The sequence below is a fragment of the Eleginops maclovinus genome, chromosome 13 (assembly GCF_036324505.1).
Source record: "Eleginops maclovinus isolate JMC-PN-2008 ecotype Puerto Natales chromosome 13, JC_Emac_rtc_rv5, whole genome shotgun sequence".
Taxonomy (NCBI): Eukaryota; Metazoa; Chordata; class Actinopteri; order Perciformes; family Eleginopidae; genus Eleginops; species Eleginops maclovinus.
This window is the reverse complement of record NC_086361.1, coordinates 23,728,383-23,749,715: the sequence shown is the minus strand read 5'-3', so window position 1 is coordinate 23,749,715 and position 21,333 is coordinate 23,728,383. Positions and strand designations below refer to the sequence as shown.

At 43.8% G+C, this 21,333-nt stretch overlaps 1 protein-coding gene across 1 annotated transcript; it reads left to right on the top strand.

Annotated features, from left to right (window-relative positions):
* Window positions 1-1,854: 1,854 nt before the first annotated feature.
* On the top strand, window positions 1,855-20,781 carry eepd1 (endonuclease/exonuclease/phosphatase family domain containing 1). The gene is given in 9 exon segments (XM_063899136.1): window positions 1,855-3,783; window positions 3,878-5,079; window positions 14,087-14,138; window positions 19,176-19,286; window positions 19,482-19,616; window positions 19,712-19,841; window positions 19,966-20,058; window positions 20,061-20,156; window positions 20,370-20,781. Coding segments are annotated over 8 exon segments (1,608 nt in total). The 5' UTR covers window positions 1,855-3,783; window positions 3,878-4,270; the 3' UTR covers window positions 20,552-20,781.
* Window positions 20,782-21,333: the final 552 nt, after the last annotated feature.

The window sequence follows — 21,333 nt, the reverse complement described above, 5'->3', positions numbered from 1 at the left end:
GGTTAGGAAGTGGTTCTCTGGGTTCTATAGGGGGAGTCCGGCCACATTTGGAATTGATGGCATCATATAAACTACAGATGTGTAGATGTATAAATCGATATCTACACGAAGATGACACCAGATAAGTGAGATGTTTCTCAGCATCGTTCTTCCATAAGATGAAGCCATGGTGGGGATTTGATGCAGCTCTTCTTTGACGCTCCTCGCTGAAAACCTATTCACAGGCCTCGTGTTGCTAGGAAACAGCTTGTGTCCAGGTTGTACTTCCTGTCCACTGTTGTCTCTAGCAAACACTGCAACGGGAGATTAGTCTGGATCCTTTCAGGAATCCAATATATGAACGTGCTGCACGATACAGAACCCAGCAGGTGTATTTAAACTGAATCCGGATTGGCTCCATTTATTGATGTTTCCTTAAATCTGTCTTTGCCTTTGGCTTATTCAAACAAAACCTGGACCCTTTGGACTCCCGGCTGCTGTGTGGAGGGTCACACACACACACACACACACACACACACACACACACACACACACACACACACATACAAATACACATACACATACACACACAAACGCACTAGTGTACCTCAGTATCACGCCACATCCCTTCATGTTTGACATCTAGTCTGCCGCAGCCTCTCCTCTCCCCAATTGGCCGGCTGTGCCCCAGGGCAACCAGGTGAAGACCCTCTTGGCCAGTCACAGACGTCTACACTGAGACCCCATGTGTCAGCCCACACCACAAGTTGTGAACTGATCACAATTCTGATTCTACCCAAAATCCCACATCCCTGCACAGCTGCACTGACTCCATATTCCTGGTGCATGTGTTTAATTGCGCTTCTGTTCTGTGATAATGGATCCCAATGTGTTCGCTGGCAGGACCCGAACTGCATCAGGCCACAAGGGTTTCAGGTCAGGGCAGAAAGGACCTGAACTGTGGATTTTTTTTGGGCCAATCCTAGAGCTGGCATGCTCTGCAGGCTGCCAAGAAATGCAGTGAGGATTCATTATCACGCTGCTCTGACATTGACCTGATTCCCTGAGAGCTGCAGAGTTTCTGGGTTGGCTCCGGCTCTCTGCAAAATACATAAGCCTGCAGCAACTGAGGCCGTTTGCTCTCCGTCCAAATACTTTTATATCCACTCCAGAGAATGCACGTTGTACAGTTAGAAAGGCAACAGCAAGGGGAACAGGAGAACACGTTGCATGAAGAACGCCACCAATACTGACTTGTTTAAGGGCATTTTGCACTAATATTAAACATATTGTACTTTAGAACAACTTTAATTTCATTAAGCGTTTCAAAGCTTTACATCATTAAAACTAACTAGCCCTTTTGATGCATCTATATAACATCTAGGGACGTAAAATGTAGTATAATAATAATAATAATAAATTAATTTTATATAGCGCCTTTCAGGACTCTCAAGGTCGCTTTACAAAGAGTGTGTGTGTGTGTGTGTGTGTGTGTGTGTGTGTGTGAGTGCGTGTGTGAGAGTGAGTGAGGGTGCAAGTGCGCAGGGCGCCAGGTGGGGTTGTGAGGGGGTTAAAGTCCATAGGCCTCAGAGAAAAGGTGTGCCTTGAGGTGCTTTTTAAATGAATCAACTGAGGGGGCACAGCGGATGTGTGGGGGGAGTTGGTTCCACATGGTAGGGGCAGACACACAAAAGGCCCTGTCCCCAAAAGTCTTAAGTCGGGTGCGGGGTACTGCCAGCTGGTCCTTGACAGAGGACCTGAGGGACCGCAGGGGGGTGTAGGGGTGTAGGAGGTCGGAGAGGTAACGGGGGGCAAGGGCGTGGAGGGACTTGTAGGTGAGTAATAGGATTTTGAATTTGATGCGGAATAGTATGTGTCGGTACTGCATAGTATCTGGATTTTGTGCTAAAGAGAAAAGTACAGTCTGAAGGAAAAGCTCACAGATATTTGATTTTGTAAAATAAAATACCACGAGATTAGTAATATAAGATAAGATGCACTTTATATAAGTCATCAGCCACGGAAAGATGCCATCAGACAACATAAACCCCAAGTCACCCTCATGTTTACTAAATTCATATCTCTTAAACCCTCATAACTGATTTGGATCAGACATAAATTCCTTGTTTCCGTTTGCCCTTTGCGGAGAAGTTGATGCATGCTTTACCACACATACTTCAGGATCAATGTATGAATTAATGACCATTACATTTGACCTCCTGTCTCGGGGTTGTCTTCACATCATCACTGACCTTTTAATCTTCTCCTTTATCCTGGTTACAAAAGAGCTGAGGTCAAGCAGAGGCAGTGATGGGGCATCCCGTCTGTAATTAGATCTGTAATGTGAACAGAGGCTTATCCCTCTGCAGGGCCAGAGATCCGTGCTGACCGCACATCACACACATTTGATAAACACAGTGCCACGAAGAAGAATTTGCATTTGTAAGATTAGTAATGTCTCTTTTTGGAGCGGGCCGAATGCTTGGCCTGTGGCGAGGCTGCAACTTATTTGAGTCCAAGAGTCCAGGTAGAAACGGAAAGCTTCAGATCAATGGATAATCACGTGCTTTGTTGACAAAATTAAAATAAAGTGTTTTATCTGAAATGATAATGCTATGCTAATTTAATCAGGCAGGATCAGGGCAGAAGGAGCCGGGGAGATCATCACATGCTCTCATTGTTCACTCCTACGCTTCTCTTTAGAAAAAAAACCTCCTCGATGTTCATAACAACGTCTAAGTCATAGCTCATATTACATATTCGCCTACATTACGCTTAATAATTGCACTGTTTTAAGCAGCAGATTAATGGTTTGGTGGCCGGATAAACCCCATGGTATACAGTATATGTTCTGGTTCCAAGTATTTATAGGAATATATCTGTTTTAAGGTTCTTGTGTTGTTTTGGCTCTGGCCTACATTGACACTTTAAAGCTTTTTTTAAGTCCTGGTTTAAAGTGGAAAGCTCTTTGTTGCTACATCAGAACACCACACACATTATTAATTATTAACTTCAGTAAAAGCTCATTTAGATTTGGATATACACTCTTATCATAATGTAGTTGCATATAATAAACTTTTCTTCCCCAGCAACAGAAAACATTTGGTTGTCATGTCTGAAGCCACGCCCCCTGCCGCTGATACTGCAGGAAGTATAGAACCACACATTTCAAAATAAAAGCCGAATTGAGAAGTTATTGGCTGTGGAAGCAGACAACTCAACGCAATTAAATGATATGTTTTATGTATTTCATCAGGAGATCATTTGTGCATGAAATAAACATATGTTTTTAAATTTAGCCTGCAAGAACAAATAAATAAGCAATTTGAAAATTGTTGGTAGACAGAAAATGAAGTAATAAAGAAGTGCATAATTGAAGTCATGAATATAATAAGGTTTTTATTACAGTTTAATTCCCGGTACTATGTTTGTGTATTCAACAAAACAAAGTCCTACTTGTAAACTTCCCCTGATTTGCCTTCGCATTGAGGCTTCTTTTATTTTGAAGGGTATCCCCATGGGTTCCGGTGTAGCTGTGCGACTTGACGCACGTTGGAGAGGCTGTTAGTATTAGTGTGAGCGCTGTCAGATGTGTGGGTGTTAGTGTGTGTGGAGGCCGACCCGAGTACACTAAGTTTGTGTTAGTGTGTGTGTGGGGGCCGACCTGTGGACAGTCACTCCGCTGCTGTTGGAGGGCAAAGTTTACAGAGCTGCTGCCGGTAAAACCTGCGCGATCCTCCCGCAGAACACACACCGAGAGCCGGACTCATGCAGCATGTAGCCCGGCCTGAGGACCGCTGAGAGGTGCGTATCTTTATCATTATATATCTGTTTCATCCGTCATTACCAAGTCATATATTATAGATGTGTGTTTCTAACTCTGTCTCCTCTGCCCCAGCCTGGTGTCCCCCCTCTCTCTGATCCGGACCTCTGCTCCAGCCCGGTGTCCCTTTCTCTCTGATCCGGACCTCTGCTCCAGCCTGGTGTCCCCCCTCTCTCTGATCCGGACCTCTGCTCCAGCCCGGTGTCCCTTTCTCTCTGATCCGGACCTCTGCTCCAGCCCGGTGTCCCCCTCTCTCTGATCCGGACCTCTGCTCCAGCCCGGTGTCCCCCTCTCTCTGATCCGGACCTCTGCTCCAGCCCGGTGTCTCCCTCTCTCTGATCCGGACCTTTGCTCCAGCCCGGTGTCTCCCTCTCTCTGATCCGGACCTCTGCCCCAGCCCGGTGTCCCGCTCTCTCTGATCCGGACCTGTTCCCCAGCCCGGTGTCCCCCTCTCTCTGATCCCGGACCATGGGGGGGAGCCTCGGCTGTCACCGCTCCATCCCCCGGGACCCCACGGACTTCAGCTGCGGGAAGCGTAAGTTCAGCGCCGCCTGTAACTTCGGGCCGGTTCTAGTGAACCAGGAGCGGCTAAACATCAACACGGCCACCGAGGAGGAGCTGATGACGCTGCCGGGGGTGAACCGGGCCGTGGCGCAGAACATCACGGAGTACCGGGACTGTATCGGGGGGTTTAGGAAGGTGGAGGACCTGGCTCTGGTGAGCGGGATCGGAGCCACCAAACTGGAGGTTATAAAGTTGGAGATCTGTGTCTCCAGCAGGACCGGGTCCTCGCAGCACTCTCCGTCCTCTCTGCGCAAAGACCCGGATCACCAACCCGGATCCGGGATCAACATCAACACCGCGACCCCGGCGCAGCTGCAGAGCCTCCGGGGCATCACGGAGAGGATCGCCGGGAACATCGTGGCCTACCGGGTAGAGCACGGCCCGTTCCGGAGCATCGAGGACCTGGTGCGGGTCAAGCACATCAACAGCTCCCTGCTGGACCGGATCCGCTTCCAGGTGTTCGTGGAGCGATCTAGAGCTCCGTCCACCTCCAGGTCGCACCCGAGCCCGACTTCCTTCAGCAGCGAGGAACTGGAGCCCGGAGGACCCGCTCACATCCTCACATCGCGGCCGGACCTGGAACCTCCTGCCGGGATGCGGGACGGGAAGCCTGTGATTCGGGTCGGAACCTGGAGCCTGCAGGGCTGCTCCTGCGACAAGGCCAACAACCCGGGGGTCAAAGAGGTGGTCTGCATGACCCTGCTGGAGAACGAGTGAGTGAAGACTATTTAAAAAACTCCACTTTATTTACACTGTACAAACATGCATCCCAACGGCTTCATAAACAACAACAGATCCATTGTGAGGGAGCTGTTGATGAAGGGAGATCTGGCAGGGATCTTTTTATCTTATTTTCAAAATAAAGGTTCAACTTAAATGGAAGTTGTTGCACTAACAAAGAAAAATACTTGTTTGAAACACCATTTAAAACCAGTTTATAAAAAGTTCCAATGTGAAAAAAAAGTCCAAAAATTGCTTGATTTTAATCCAAAAAAACAAACAGGTTTTTATTGATGACTCGAACCAGATCTGGCCATCAGGACATTACCATTTCTGTTCATGCTGCTCAACTAAAATCGTAAGAACTAACATGACTCGAATTAGAATCCAGATTAAAAAGACACGTCTTTAATAACCTTGTTAAACATTAGTACAACTATGCAAATAAAGTCTGCATCTCCTTTACAAGCTGAAAGCTCAGAGCAGCAGGTCTCTGATGGACTCACAAAGATCATGCAGATCACCCTGACCTGTAGTGAACCTCCTACAGTGACCATGTCCTTTTCCCCTGAGTGCATCATCTGTGCAGTCCCTCTGTGGATGCAGGTTAATCTGCCCTGATGCATTGTGGGAGTTTCAGTGTTAATGAATAACGAGGTTAAATCGATGAGATTCTGCTGCAGCTCAGCTGCTCTGTATCAGCTCTCAGAGAACATGTTTACTCTGTCCTGATCACATGACATCTTCAATAGCTCTGTGTTATTGTGGAGGGTGTGTCCTTATTGTCTCTGTCAGCCTGCCAGGAGAGCAGCCTCGGCAGTGTCCTACTTCTGTGGGGAGCGTCTGCTGCAGCTCACTCTCTGATCGTCTGTAAAACAACTTTCCTCTGCAGTGTTTACACGATATTATCCAAACTGCCATCCTCAACTCTAGGAGAAGTCTTTCGGAAAATGTGTCATTTTAATATAGGTTTTAGTGCATGTAAATGGTCTGCAGAGGCTAAAATATGTGTTCCCTCCAGAGGGGGTTTCTCTCAAACGAGACAAGTTAAGGCTTCAGGCAGGGGGCCCTTACTTCCATATCATAATGACATCACTATGGAACAATTTAGGAATGACAAATATTCACACAATGAGACTTTTGATAAATCAGACATCAGTTTCCTGTAATAAATCCTTTAAAACCAACCTTTTGTTAGAAAGCTCAGGCAGTATCGAGTCACATATCGCAGTATTGATTTATAGCACAGCTCTGGTTCCAATATAAAACCAAGCGACCGACAGAACACATGATCTACCTGCACAGGTGTTCCTGCGTGCACTTACAGACAGATGCTTTCAGACCCCCTGCTGAAGCCACTCAGAGCGTATACTGCTTATATTAGTGCACCAATGAGGGTTGGTGTGGTGGTATCAATAATGATTGTTAAGTCATGTATTAGCTGCACCACACCCAGAGCAAACAGCCTGCAGCCTGATGTGTGTGTGAACAGAGAGTTTGTTTTCATAAAAACTGTCTCCATCTCACATCTTCCTCCAGACCCCCCCCACCCCCTCTCCGTTAAACCTCCACCTCTTCCTGTGTTCCCAACCATCACGGTGATATAGTCAGGATCATTAAGGTGTGTGTGTGTGTGTGTGTGTGTGTGTGTGTGTGTTTCATTCTGTGTGTGATCACAAGATCCCGGCTGAGTTTACACACTTCCTGCTGGCTCTGATCCACAAACCGGCGGCTACTGCAGTTCAGTGAACTCGGGTTACTAAAGGTTGCATTGCAGAAGAGCAGGCTCACACACACACACACACACACACACACACACACACACACACACACACTCTGAGTTATAATGACTTAAACAGAGGTGGAACAAGGTTTCTACTTCAGTGAAAGCAGCAATAGTCGTGCATTTGACGTTAAAGTCCGTAAGTATAATCAGCGAAATAAAGATAAAGTATTAAATGTAAAACAGCAGAAAAATGATCTGAAATATTATATTTTTTAAACAACCCAAAGATACCTACATTTAAAAAATATTTAAATAATTGTATTTATATTTCTCATATATATTTTGCAACTAATACACTGAAAATAAAATGTAAAAAATCATATGAATTACCCAATTATGAGAGGAGAAAATTGAATCCAACTAAGCCAATCACTACTAGATACAGTTAGACTGAAGCTGATCGCAAGACTGGGATATGTCCTCATGGAGACAACAGGAGCTCCAGTTTTGAAACACATCATGTCTACAGCAGGACTGTGCAACTTCCACGCTGCATGAAGCAACAATCTGAGAAACAGACGTCTCCTCTCCGTCTCTCTGATATTCATCCAGTTTAACATGGCAGCTACCTGACTGCACAGGAAGTAACACAGCATGAAATGAAATTACAGGCAGGAAGTGATCTGAGAACTATTGAATCTCCTGTCCTCTGTTTGATTTCATTGCGTGAGTCACTATGAGCGGGCAGCGAGCAGATCACGTGAATGTGATGGATTTAAACAAGGGAAATATCAGTGTGTAGCGTCTCTACTTTAAAGAGTCCTCTCCTGCTGATGTTCAGGTGTATTTCAGTATGTAGCGTCTCTACTTTAAAGAGTCCTCTCCTGCTGATGTTCAGGTGTATATCAGTATGTAGAGTCTCTACTTTAAAGAGTCCTCTCCTGCTGATGTTCAGGTGTATATCAGTATGTAGCGTCTCTACTTTAAAGAGTCCTCTCCTGCTGATGTTCAGGTGTATATCAGTATGTAGCGTCTCTACTTTAAAGAGTCCTCTCCTGCTGATGTTCAGGTGTATATCAGTATGTAGAGTCTCTACTTTAAAGAGTCCTCTCCTGCTGATGTTCAGGTGTATATCAGTATGTAGCGTCTCTACTTTAAAGAGTCCTCTCCTGCTGATGTTCAGGTGTATATCAGTATGTAGCGTCTCTACTTTAAAGAGTCCTCTCCTGCTGATGTTCAGGTGTATATCAGTATGTAGTGTCTCTACTTTAAAGAGTCCTCTCCTGCTGATGTTCAGGTGTATTTCAGTATGTAGCGTCTCTACTTTAAAGAGTCCTCTCCTGCTGATGTTCAGGTGTATATCAGTATGTAGAGTCTCTACTTTAAAGAGTCCTCTCCTGCTGATGTTCAGGTGTATATCAGTATGTAGCGTCTCTACTTTAAAGAGTCCTCTCCTGCTGATGTTCAGGTGTATATCAGTATGTAGCGTCTCTACTTTAAAGAGTCCTCTCCTGCTGATGTTCAGGTGTATATCAGTATGTAGTGTCTCTACTTTAAAGAGTCCTCTCCTGCTGATGTTCAGGTGTATATCAGTATGTACTGTCTCTACTTTAAAGAGTCCTCTCCTGCTGATGTTCAGGTGTATATCAGTATGTAGAGTCTCTACTTTAAAGAGTCCTCTCCTGCTGATGTTCAGGTGTATATCAGTATGTAGAGTCTCTACTTTAAAGAGTCCTCTCCTGCTGATGTTCAGGTGTATATCAGTATGTAGCGTCTCTACTTTAAAGAGTCCTCTCCTGCTGATGTTCAGGTGTAGGTCGTGCAGTGCCTACATTTGTTCAGTTTTATGTTTGTATTGCTCTGACCCTCGATCACAGAGACATCCAGACACTAAAACTCCCTCAGGCGTTAAATGGCATCATAAAGGTCCAGCTCTCAGCTGCGTTCAGAGAGGGTCACTCTGAGAGTAAACCGGCTGTCAGAATCTAAAGCCCTTTGCTGTATTTTTCCATGTTAATGTTCATGAATCCCCTGGTCCTAAACTAGCTGCTGATGTTCCTGCTGTGTGAGTGACGGGCGTACAGCTGGTAATCAGATTACTGTAATCACATCTATGATCTGATGGAAGCAGGAGGGAGAGTCTTATCTGTCCGCTCAGCGTTTCATTTTATTAAGCATTAGAAAGCCGTAAAACTGTTTTATATTCAAGGAATTACAGTCCCGTTACTTCAGCAGCCGGACACCACTTTAAAGAGTCCCTGTGCTGCTTTCTGTGGTGTCCCTCTCCTGTAGTGTGTTCCATAGGCTTTAGTGCATGTAAATGTTCTGCAGAGGCTGGAATCCCTGAGTTTCTCTACCTTAGTTGAAGAAGTTATTACTCAGTATAAAAAGTTCCTCTGCACTTCTCTGTTTGTAAATCCGGTCCGGCGTCATGTAAGAGCTCCGTGCTGAGGATGACATCTGGAGTCTGTACAGACGGGATTATCAGAAGCACACACACTCTTTAATCCTTCACACACACACACACACACACACACACACACACACACACACACACACACACACACACACACACACACACACACACACACACACACACACACACACACACACACACACACACACACACACACAGTGTTATAGTATCTGATGCAGGGCTGCAATGTAACTTATATTACTTAAGTATAAATATTTGTTTCCATTCATTACTTCTTCTTCTGCATTTTAGAGGCAACTAGTCTTCTTTTTACTGCACGATCTTTATCTGAATCAGATTTCTAATATAAATGATCTGATTTAAGATGTATATCATTTTGAGGTCGATCAAATAGCTCCACTCTCACCAGCTGCTACGTGAAATAATAAACACATAAAATCCACCGATATTAAATATATTGTTTTAGTATTTTAAGTTTGTTTTAACACTTTTGTACTTAAATACAGAACGTTTATTAGAAAAGCGTGTGTTCGCACTGCAGTTTTTCCACTTTAGAATCGGAGGATGAAACCCTCTTTATTGTCACACACACACACACACACACACACACACACACACACACACACACACACACACACACACACACACACACACACACACACACACACACACACAGGGACGTTGTAGTGGGGGGACAAGTGGGAACAAGAAGAAGAATGGGAGGATGAAACCCTCTTTATTATCACAAACATGCACACAGCAGAGCCGTGCACTAGGAGCAGTGGGCAGCTATTGTGCAGCGCCCGGGGAGCAATGAGGAGGGGGGATTGGAGGTGTCCGGTGCCTTGCTCAAGGGCAGCACTGCAGGGCCTAGGAGGTGAACTGGGACCTCTCCAAGTAGCAGTCCACCTTCCATATTTCAAGTCTGTTCGGGGACTTGAACCGGCGACCCTACGATTCCCAGTCCAAGCCCCTACGTACTGAGCCACTGCTGGACTTTAGCTTTAGTAAAATATGGTACTCCTTCACCTGTCCTCTGAAAGTACTTGTTTCTCAGTGAGACGGTTAACAGTGATCCGGGGTGATGGGGTTGGGGGGGGTGGGGGGGGTAGAGGAGCTGACGGTGCTGGGTGCTCATGTGGAAATTTCCATTGGCGCAGCGTTTTATTGTGGCGGGGCAGGCGCTGTGTTTTATTGTGGCGGGGCAGTGAGTTAGGGGCATTTCTGCAGCCAGGAGCTACTAGGGCCAACGCAGCGTCCAAAAAACCCTGCAGCAGAAAACACTCTGATCAGGGCTCAGGAGCACTGCAGGAACCAGAGCTCAGTACAAATATAGAAAATACACTTTATTGATCCTCGTTGTTGTGGGTAAGAGGTAAGTGTTCCTACAACGATAAAAAGTAAACCATTGCACAAGTTCAAAGGGTTCGATCTGCAGAATTATGTATTTGTGTCGTGGCTCTAAAAGAAGAATATGAGATATTAACAGTTAGTGCATTCAGAGCTGCAGTTTCCATCATTTTATCATGTTGGACATTAAACAGGCTGGGTTATAGAGCAAGAAAGCCTCTCAAACAAAGACATGTTGTGCTGTAGCAGCTGACAATGAGCTCCCATCATGCAGTGCGAGATGAACTGCAGCATGGAGCTCTTTCCTCTGAACAATCCTCAGAGACTTTATTTATGTTCAAGGTCACCTCTCATCGGTTCCTGTGCAGCCCGGTGTCTGCCCTCACATTCACTTCAACCTCAGCTCTACTCATCATGTGTGTGTGTCAGCTGATCTCACACACACACTGACTGTCTGCAGAGCTTTATTTTTGCACCATGCATTTTGATTCCAGAGTACTGCTTGCATCAGGATAGTTTGCCTCACTATGAGCACAGCGCTGTGTTGCGTAAGCGACAGGATGCAGAGCTGCAGAGTCTCGGTGTGTTTGCTCTGGAAACAGGATCTGTGACTCTCTGACGGAGACGGTTTCTGCTCTCTGTTCTGGGATGACAGGCCGGGCTTTAGACGAGGATTACTGATACTGCAGCTCCTTTTGTTAGGACAGTTTCAGTCCTTTTGTTATGTCATCTCATTCCACTTTACATGCATACAGCTCACTTTTCACTTTACTGCATTTGATTAAGCGGACTCTCTTGTGGAAGCAACTTAAAATAAGTGCAATGAAGATATAGAACCCTGCGAGTGCATCACAGCCAAACCCCTTCAAGTGCTTTAAACATGTAGTTTGAACACATCCACAGTGACTGGAATGAGAATGGATTAACCAGCTGCTGATGAATATTCAGTGAGTACAGTAGGTGAAGGATTAAGAGGCAGGGGGGTAAATATAGTTCCTGATTTAAAGCTGAACTATATCCTGAGCAGGAATATAAGGAAGCACTGTTCAGAGGATTTAACGCCTCAGTCATGTGAGGAGAGAAAGTCCAGCACAAATACTTTCAAACCGCGTCGACTGAGAAGAAGCAGTCAATTTAAAGCTTGTTCGAATAAAAAAGTGACTGTCATTTACATAAATTATTTAAAAACCACTTTTATTTTAAGCCAGATCAGGATCAGTTGCTAACCCTAAACATGGAGTATTGCTGCTTTCTTTCTTTACAAGTTTAAATCTACAACTTCAATCTCTCATGTGATTGGTCAACCACTTGGAGAGGTCCCGCCCCTTAGCCTAGACCATGGTATGTAGTGTCTCTACTCAACTTGTCTAATACTGCCCTCTGTTCACCCTCTGCCTGAAACCAGAGCCCAGTCTGCTCTGATTGGTTAGCTCTGTAGTGATTGCTCAACCGCTTAGAGATGTCCCGCCCATTAGCCTATCACGTACAATGTGTTGGCCCGCTAGCCAATAGGAGCGCAAGTGTTCCATAGAAGTGTCTCTATGTTCCAGAACTGTGCAATTTCAGCCTCTGCAGACCATTTACATGCACACAAACCTTTATAACGCGACAGGAGAGGGAACAGCACAGCAAAGAAGAATAGGGCCTCTTTAAACTTCCTGTTCTGATATTTTAGTTGTGTGTTAATGCCTTTGTGAAGCACGTTGAGTTTGTGTCTGAAATAAATATCGAAGAGGCTCTTGACTTGCACGTGAGTGTGATTCACAGACGGTGATATTTTCAGTCGACGATTGCGTTTGCCCTGCAGAGTGACGTGTGCAGAGGGTTGTGTTGCTGACTGATGGCTACTCATGAAGCAGAGAGGAAACAGACACTCCGTTATGTAATGAGATTTCTGAGAGGCTGCTGTAGCGTCAGAGGTCAGAGCATCTGCAGCCCCCCCCCCCTGTGCTGCAGGAATTAAAATAAAGCCTCTTTTGCTCTGAAATAATAATAATACTGAACCAGCAGTGGATGTTATTGTACTATAGATTATTATTATTATTATTATTATTTTTGATATTTATATGATTTTGTTATATTTTCACAGAATCTTTATTTAGTTTTATTATTAAATATTGCATTTTTATACTCTTTCATTTTATTCTGATTATTATTCCTCTGTTACTTTGGTTATTTAGCATCCTTAGCATTAGCATAAGATTTAAAGTCCTTACGATTTTGATAATTATGAATAATGTAAAGGTATTGTAATTTGATATCATCCCATAATCTCGAGCTAGCTTTAGACAGCTAGTTTATTATACTTGAGATATGTTTTGTATCTGAAATGGAACTATAAATGGTGATGGTGTTTAAAAACGGACCTTTTTCACAGCACTTGAAATATAATGTAAGACAACGGAAAGCAGGCTCCATGCTCCCAGTGAGTCAGGTATTGACACAGCTGATCCTCCGATAAACACAACATTTACTAAAGATAATTTAATGTTTGTGTAAAGTCACGGAGAGTTTGGACCGCAGTCTGCCAGCTCACCCCCTCTCTTTACTGCCTCATAAACTGTATCTGTTTGCTTTTCAAACGATCTCAGAACAACAGTCAGCACAATAAAGCTTTTAGTCCTGAGAGGAGGAGCTGCTGCTGCTGCTGCTGCTGCAGGTCTGCAGAGGACAGGCTGAGGGATGCAATGAGAGAGGGAATATTTCCTCTGGATTTTCATACTCTGAAGTATTTTTTAAATGTTGATTTTGTCAGAAATTTAGACTTTTCTCAAAATCACAAAATGTTGACTTTCTTCTCAAAATTCAGAAAAAGAATTCCAGAGTTATTCTGAAGTGTCCACATGAGCTTTAGTCTGTAGTCCGACCGGCTCATATGTTCTGGTTCTTCTCGTAGCTCCTCAGCTCTGATAAAACTCACAGTTACCATGCTGACTTTGTCTTAAAAGTCAGATTTTTTTTCTCTAAATCTAAGAAGTCTGACTTTTTCAGAAATTTCTCAGAATTCTGAACTTTTTCTTAAAATGGTTATTCTAATATTTTTAGATTGTAGAAAAAAACGACTGACAACTCCAACATAACGTTTCTGAAATAAATCAATTCTGATTCTGGTAAACACATTTTCTAAATTATTTGGAACAATTTTGAGTTTTTGTAGCTAAAAAAAATATAGATAGAATAAAAGTAAAGTAAAAAAGGTAAAATAAGAAGTCAAAATAAATGAGAAGTTACCTCAGGTAAAAGCTAACGAAGTAAAACATTAATAAAATGTATTTTATATATATATTAAAATGAATCAATGTAAAGTAGAACATGTAAATCAAGACGTACAAATAAAAGTTAGCTTGAGTTATTAAATGTTCTATTAATGTAGTATGTGCAACACAGAGTGGATTCAGACAGTTCGGGTTGGGATTCAGTCTCTAGCTGTTCAAATGTTGGTATAAATACAGTGAAATTAATCATCTGATCTCCTCCTGTGTTTCAGTGTGAAGCTGCTGGCGGTGCAGGACCTGCTGGAGAGAGAAGCTCTGGACAAGGTAACGTGGAGCTTTCATTTACAGGATTCAAACTCAACACTCAAACAAATGTAAGAAACTCCCAAACTAAGGCTCAGTGTGTGTGTAGTTCAGAGCAGCGCCCCTGTTACCCGGGTTAGACAGAACCCTGGCTTCCTTCCCCCTGCAGACTCTTTAAGGAGAGTTTATTCAATGTGTTTCTCTCCCTCCCTGAGTCTCTGTTCCTCCTGAGTGTTAAGGTCTATTCCTGACTCGGATCTGTGTCACTGCTCTCATTTTCCTCCCTCTCTATAAATATGACGGGGTTGCTGTGTGTTGGAGGGTTTTCCCTGCAGCAGAAATGTGAATACATGGGATTTAGATCTCTGGTTTTAGAGATCTGGAACACCTTATGGAGGTGGAAGAAATATGTGGATGTTTCTTTTGCTGGAAAACACTTTGTCATGCTACACACAGAAGCACTAACATACAGTCTGCAGTGCAGTCAGATCTTCTGTGTATTGACACCGGCAGAGTGTTTGAAACGTCAGTGCAGGTCCTCTCGCTCCCTGCTCAGCCTGCAGGCTGTCAGCACCTGTGGGTGTCACTCTGAGATCTGCAGAGGGAAGTAGGTCAGCTGCAGAGGGAGAGTCTCTCTGGATCAGAGGAAACACTCTGCAGACTCACTGATTCCTGCATGTCTGTCTTCTGAGGGTGGACTTAGTCAGAAAGAGGGGGCAGAACTAACCTTATACTGCATGTAAAGTTAAATCAATAATTAAGAGTTTATATAAAGACGGCCCAGTGCCAAGAAACCTTCAAAAAAGACAGGAATAAAAGTTCCTAACAATAAAAGTAAATCTGAGTCACACTGTTAAGCTTTAGGAATACCTCTAAAAAGGTTACTTAAGGTTAGTGAGTCCCTTCATTACTGTGGTAAATACTGTGTGTGTGTGTGTGTGTGTGGGGGGGGGGGGTTGTGTGTCACTCTGTTTGTTTCTCTGTTTGTTTCTAAGGAGCCCTCTCTCTCTGTGGTGTCTCTGAAACTCATGATGAGTCACACTGAAGTTTAAGAGTGTTACTATCAAACAGAGCTAATACAATAATCACCATGCTAGCACTAAATGAGAAGCCTCCTTTCTTATACACACACACACACACATGCTCACACACACACACACACACACGCACACACACACACACACACACACACACACACACACACACACACACACAGTGTCCTTGTTGTTGTGTGTGTGCTGGCAGCAGCGCCCTCAGCCCTCTGCAGGTTCACAGGGTTCATGCTGTTTGTTTCCACATGCTGGACTGGTTTCCAGTGAAGGAAAGAGAGAAGCTTCCCCCTTCCCAGTTGTTTTATCCTTTATTAAATCAACCAGCTGACACTGAAACAGAACAGCATAGAAAGGACACAGAAACACACAGAACTGATTTTTTGGGTACATTTTCTGCCGGTCTGGGCTATACTGTACATCCGAAACTGTTTACCTATATAGGTCTTATCACAATGCAGCATGTTTATGTTCATTCAATAGCAAAGTAGTATGTAGCTCCTGATGGTATACCTGTGGATCAGTTTATAATATTCTCAAGGTGAGGAATCAGCCAATTAAACCCCATTATGAGCTGTTAGCGGGAGACTTTGGGGCGTTGGCGTCATCTAGTGGCCGCAGTGTGACGAGAGCAAAGTAGGAAGTCAGGTGGTCGAGAAACTCATTCCTGTCCCGTGTGAAAGCAGAAACTACACTGGAGAGTTGGTTAACGAGTTCACTTCAGTCATGGTGTTATGCCTCATAATACTTACACTGGTCGACAAACAATTATCTTTTTTATAATCCCAACAAAGACGTTGTTATTTGATCTTATAAAATCCTGGTACGAGGCATTCATACAGTGATGATAACTACGGATGATATTAAAATCTAGAGCATGGAGCACCTATTTCATATCAAAACATCCATCACATCCTTAGAAAAGTTCCTCAGTTAGATCCTAAAAACACCCGAATCCTCACACTACAACTATCTGTACTTCTATCAACCCTCAGTGTAGTATTTAGAAATGGCATGTCTTTATTTCTGTCCCTGCACGCTGCATCCACACTACAGTGAATTGTGAGGGTGCTTTACCTGAGAGGAATCCATCTCTGTTCCCTTTACTGCCTCGTGTTCCCCGGAGACTGCAGCTGTAAATCCTGTTTCCTCTCTCCCCTCATGGCAGCCCGAGATTGCCTTTTTGTGAATATTATGACCGACTCAGCGATGCAGGTCTTTGTGATTGGATTTCTGATTAGCCTTGAGTTGCTCGACTGACTTAGGTACAGGACTTCAGTTTTATTTAGTGTTATCTCTGAAATGCACTTGTGAGAGGACAGGATGTAATGGGAGTCTCCACACAGTTAAACATAGACAGATCAGAGCTTTTTAATAAATGATGTGGGCAGATTTTATAGCTGTAAGTCAAAAACACAAAACAGAAATAAGACCCCCTGAATCCTTAAATGCTAAATCTGGATAAGGAAAAGCCCCTTCAAAATAAAAGCTCATTAAGTTGTATAATCACAGCATTCTTCAGCAGGCAGACACACCAACTCCTATATTAATGATTGCCCTTTTAAAATGTAATAAGACCAGCACTAAATACACCTTTCACTGTGTGTCCTGCACCACAGGAAGCTAGATCATTCACACAACCCCTCACCATTTCTTATATAAAACGATATGTGAGGAAGGACCTTCTGTGAGGAGGATCCGAAGCAAACACACAAAACATCTGCCAAAGGCTTTAAGTTTTCTGCTACATTTGTAGACCAGGGTGTGTGTGTGTGTGTGTGTGTCAACAACCTCTACTGTCATCTTAAATGTACAGCTGCTTTTAATGAAGACATGATGAACTCAAAGGTTCTGTTATTAATTATAACATGTAGAGAGTGAAACACACGCTGATTAGCTGTTGCATCTGCACCGTTTGATAGTAACACACTTTGTCTTCTTGAGTTCTTAGAAACAGAGAAACAAACAGAGTGTGAAGTACAGTCACAAGACATGATGAGGAAATGTGAAAAGGGAAATCCTGATATCTGAAGCTTGAGAAGAGACAGTGAACAGAAAGTATGTACAATATACTGCACATTATTAGCATCAAACTAAAAAACACCTTCACTAACCAAAGACCCTAAAACTAATCCAACCCTCACTACCAAACATTGGTTTTGAACTTTTAAGATATACTAAACACAATACAGGTTAAATAAAAGTAAACAAAAGCCCCTTGAGAATAGGGGCCCTTATTTTTACTCTTTGTAGGATATCTAGAACTGGAGAGAGTTCATGTTCTGACCCTTAATGGTCCCAAACCTTTACTCACCTCTAGGTTTAAAACCTCTAAGTAATATAAACACCTTACAGGTTAAAATCATGGTTCAGATTAGACGCAGTTCTCCGTCTTATTTCAGTGTCTCTTCCTCTGTGATGTTGACACTTCCTCTCCTCTCAGTGAAGTTTATTAAAGTTCACTGAACTTGTTTTGCAGTTCCTCTGCAGAACGTGTCAATGCTGACGCGTGTTAATCTGCCCTGCAGTGTTAAACTAAACCCTCCCCGGTATTTAACCCTCAGATAAACATCATCTAAACACTCAAGTCTTTGTGTGTTTCTGCTCCTCTGGGTGTTTGTGTGCCCTCAGATTGAGCCAGACACCAACAGACCTTCCTAAGAGGCAGAAATAACCTCTGTTCAGGAAATCTGATTAAAAAGAGCAATTTTGTTTGGCATTTCACATAATTTCCATGTGAATACGGAGATATTCTGGCCTATTTATACTGTTTTATAATAATTCAACATCACTTTTTTGCTGGTGTCCTATTAGCCCTTATTTTCTAAACTATTTCCATTGTTAATATGAATAATTAAACTAATGACACTTTTTACTGAGCTGTAAAGGTAACTGCTCCCTAGATAATCTGGTGCTTGATATAGAATTAATCCCCAACATAAACATTATTTATTCCAATGTAAAGTAAGATTAAATATTCTTAAATGCAAACAATAGCTTTTACCAGTTTTTAAATGTGTTTTACTGTCCATGAAGAGTTTAAAGAGCATCAGATTAATTTATTTTAGTGTTTCTTAGTTTTAAACATCTCTGGTTTACTTCAGATCTAGATAAAGTCTAGTTGTGGTAATTTACACACATCTAAGAAGTTTATTTTGTATTTTAAGTAGGCTGTCTGTAAGCTAGCTTCTGTGCTACGGCGCGTTAGTCTCCCTGTAGCTACCTCTGCATGGCTAGCCTTTTTTTAAATAATTCCTGACACTAAATTCACCTGAAATTAGTTTTGAATAAAAGTACATTTATGTTAAAAACCCAGGCCTTCCTTTAGCGAAGTTATAGAAACACAATTGTTGGCAAAAAAAATGTTATTCAAGCATTCTAGCATAGGCTAACGAAACACCGCTAGCATTAGCTAACGAAACACTGCTAGCATTAGCTAACGAAACACTGCTAGCATAAGCTAACGAAACACCACTAGCATTAGCTAACGAAATACTGCTAGCATAAGCTAACGAAACACCGCTAGCATTAGCTAACGAAATACTGCTAGCATAAGCTAACGAAACACCGCTAGCATAAGCTAACGAAACACCGCTAGCATTAGCTAACGAAATACTGCTAGCATAAGCTAACGAAACACTGCTAGCATAAGCTAACGAAACACCACTAGCATTAGCTAACGAAAGAGCACATGAGTATTATATCTAGCTTTTTGGAAAACGGATTGAGTGACTTTAGCTCTGAAGTTACGTTAGCATAGTTTGCTTCATTTCTGAGAAGCTACTTTGGTCCTGAACTGTCTGACTGTGTTAGCTTTTCTTAATTGTATCTACTTTCTTGATCTACTGCTGATTTTGAACAACCCTGCTTCCATATCTATCAGCAGCTGGCAGAAGTGAAAGTACAATCCATGTGCCCGTCGCTGCAGAAGTACTGAAATGAAACTTCATAAAGGAATCCGTGTTCTGTGCGGTTCTGATAAACGTCTCTCTGTTTCTTTACGTTGCAGTTCTGTGTGGAGTTGAATCAGGGAACGCTGCCCAGTGTGAGGAAGTGGAAGCGGCCGCGAGGGCTGTGGAAAAGTGTGGTGTCTGAAAAACCCACCGCTCCCTCCAGCAAGGTACGGAACACCACAGAGTATCTGTAGAAAACACGGTAATGGATCAACCAACGACTAAATAAACACAGGATAGTATATACTCTACAGAGGAGCACAACAGTTACATTTATTGAATTAAAAGTGACTAAAGAAGTGTGAAATTCTCTGTAGCTACTACCCTATCTGACTACATTTCCCACAATGCACCTGTCTCAGGGAGTGAGTTTCTCCGGCTTCCTGTGGGACTCTTCGTCGGGCGTCGAGCTGAGAGACGCCGCCGTCCTGGAGTCTCCGGTCACCAACGGCAACGGGAATCACCCCCACAGTCGACCCTACCTCGCTCACTTCACTGTGAGTCATGGTGTTATTATGAGATGTATGATTAAACCCCCCTGTTGTGTGTCTGGAATATAATGATGGTGATCACACTGCCGCTCTCTCCTCAGGTGGGATCCTACGAGCTAACGCTGCTGAACGTCCACCTCCAGAGCGCCGCTGCATCAGAATCAAACGGGAGGAACCATCACAGCGAGGACAGCAGGAGTCTCCCTCCCGCCCTGCAGGACAGACTCAGAGGTCAGTCTCCACAAACCACATGTTTACTGAAGCTCTGAGCCTCAAGGCTTCCGTACCTGAGAGACACAGTGTGGAGGAACGGGTCAGACTTTAATGTGTCCTCCTTCTCTGCGTGAATCTCCAGGTGAGAAGGAGCTGGTGGTTCTGGGAGATTTTGGCTCCTCCCCCCCCTCAGAGCTGGAGGTCCTGAGGAGAGAGAAGCTCTCCCCCCTGCTGAGCCCTCCACCTTCACCAACATCAGCACCTCCTGCCCTCAGGGATCCAGCTGCCTCGACAACATCTGGCTGAGCCGCTCCACCAGGAAGATCTACTCTGGTACGGGATGTGTCTGTGGAGGGTGGGGGTGGGGGGGGGGGGTTAATTACATATATGAAGCAATTTGTCACAAGTCAATTAGAGTCCATCAAGACTAATTAACTTTCGATTATTGGATAAATAATCCATCCTCACTGAGAAATGATGATTAAAGATCCAGTGTGCTTTTGTTTAAATGACTCCCCCCCTCTCTTCTCTTTTCTCACCCCCCAGGTCACTGCCAGGTGGTGAGGGAGGGTCTGACTAATCCCTGGATCCCTAATAACTGGTCGTGGGGTGGGGTGGCGTCAGACCACTGCCCCCTGGTGGCCGAGTTCTACGCCGACGTTTCCCCGAAAGAACTGAGCCGACCGGGCATCGTGGAGCGGGACGTCCTGCCCAAACACGAGAGGTGAGGAACAGGGGCAGAAGAGGAGGAGGAAGACTGATGAAGACTGTGATTGTGATGAAGAGCCACGGTTGCCTTTGGGGTTTTTATCGATCAGTGTTTGTTAGAAACTGGTCGTAGAGCCATAACATGTTCAGACTATATATATTAATATATGATGTTCTTATCAGATGTTGTTTCAGAGGAATGTGCCAAACGTTTTCTACGTGTACATATAATAAAGAGAAGTTAATACAGCTCTGCCTCCGGCTCCTCACTCATTCCTGGGGGATATTTACAGTGTCAGATATCATTTATACTCCACTGGAGGTAGCACATTTAAAAAATCCAAGAAATCCTGGAACATTGTCAAACACTTTAGTTTTTCTCTGGATTCTTTCTGCAGTTCTTAAACATGCATTATGGGATGCTGCCCTCTAGTGGAGGTCTGGGTGTATTTCACCACACCACTTATTGATGGTCTCCTCAATGGTTCAGTCTCTTGTGTTCATTCATTCATAAAATCATGGAGGTGTCACTCATCATCTGTACTTTTTTGTTCAGTTTTACTTGCTTGTACACTGGGTTAGTGCGCTGATGTTCGGATCAGGAGAGCACCGGTTCAATCCCCACTGCCCCACCCTGGGCAAGACATAGACTGATGTGTGTGTGTTGTACGGATGTGTGTGTGTTGTTCAGGTTGTTGTTTGTAGTCGTCTGGATCTCTGAATGGTTTCTAGTTTCAGTGAAACGTGATGCTGCTGAATGGGAAGTGACACCTCTAGACCATCAGTGTGTGTGTGGTGTGTG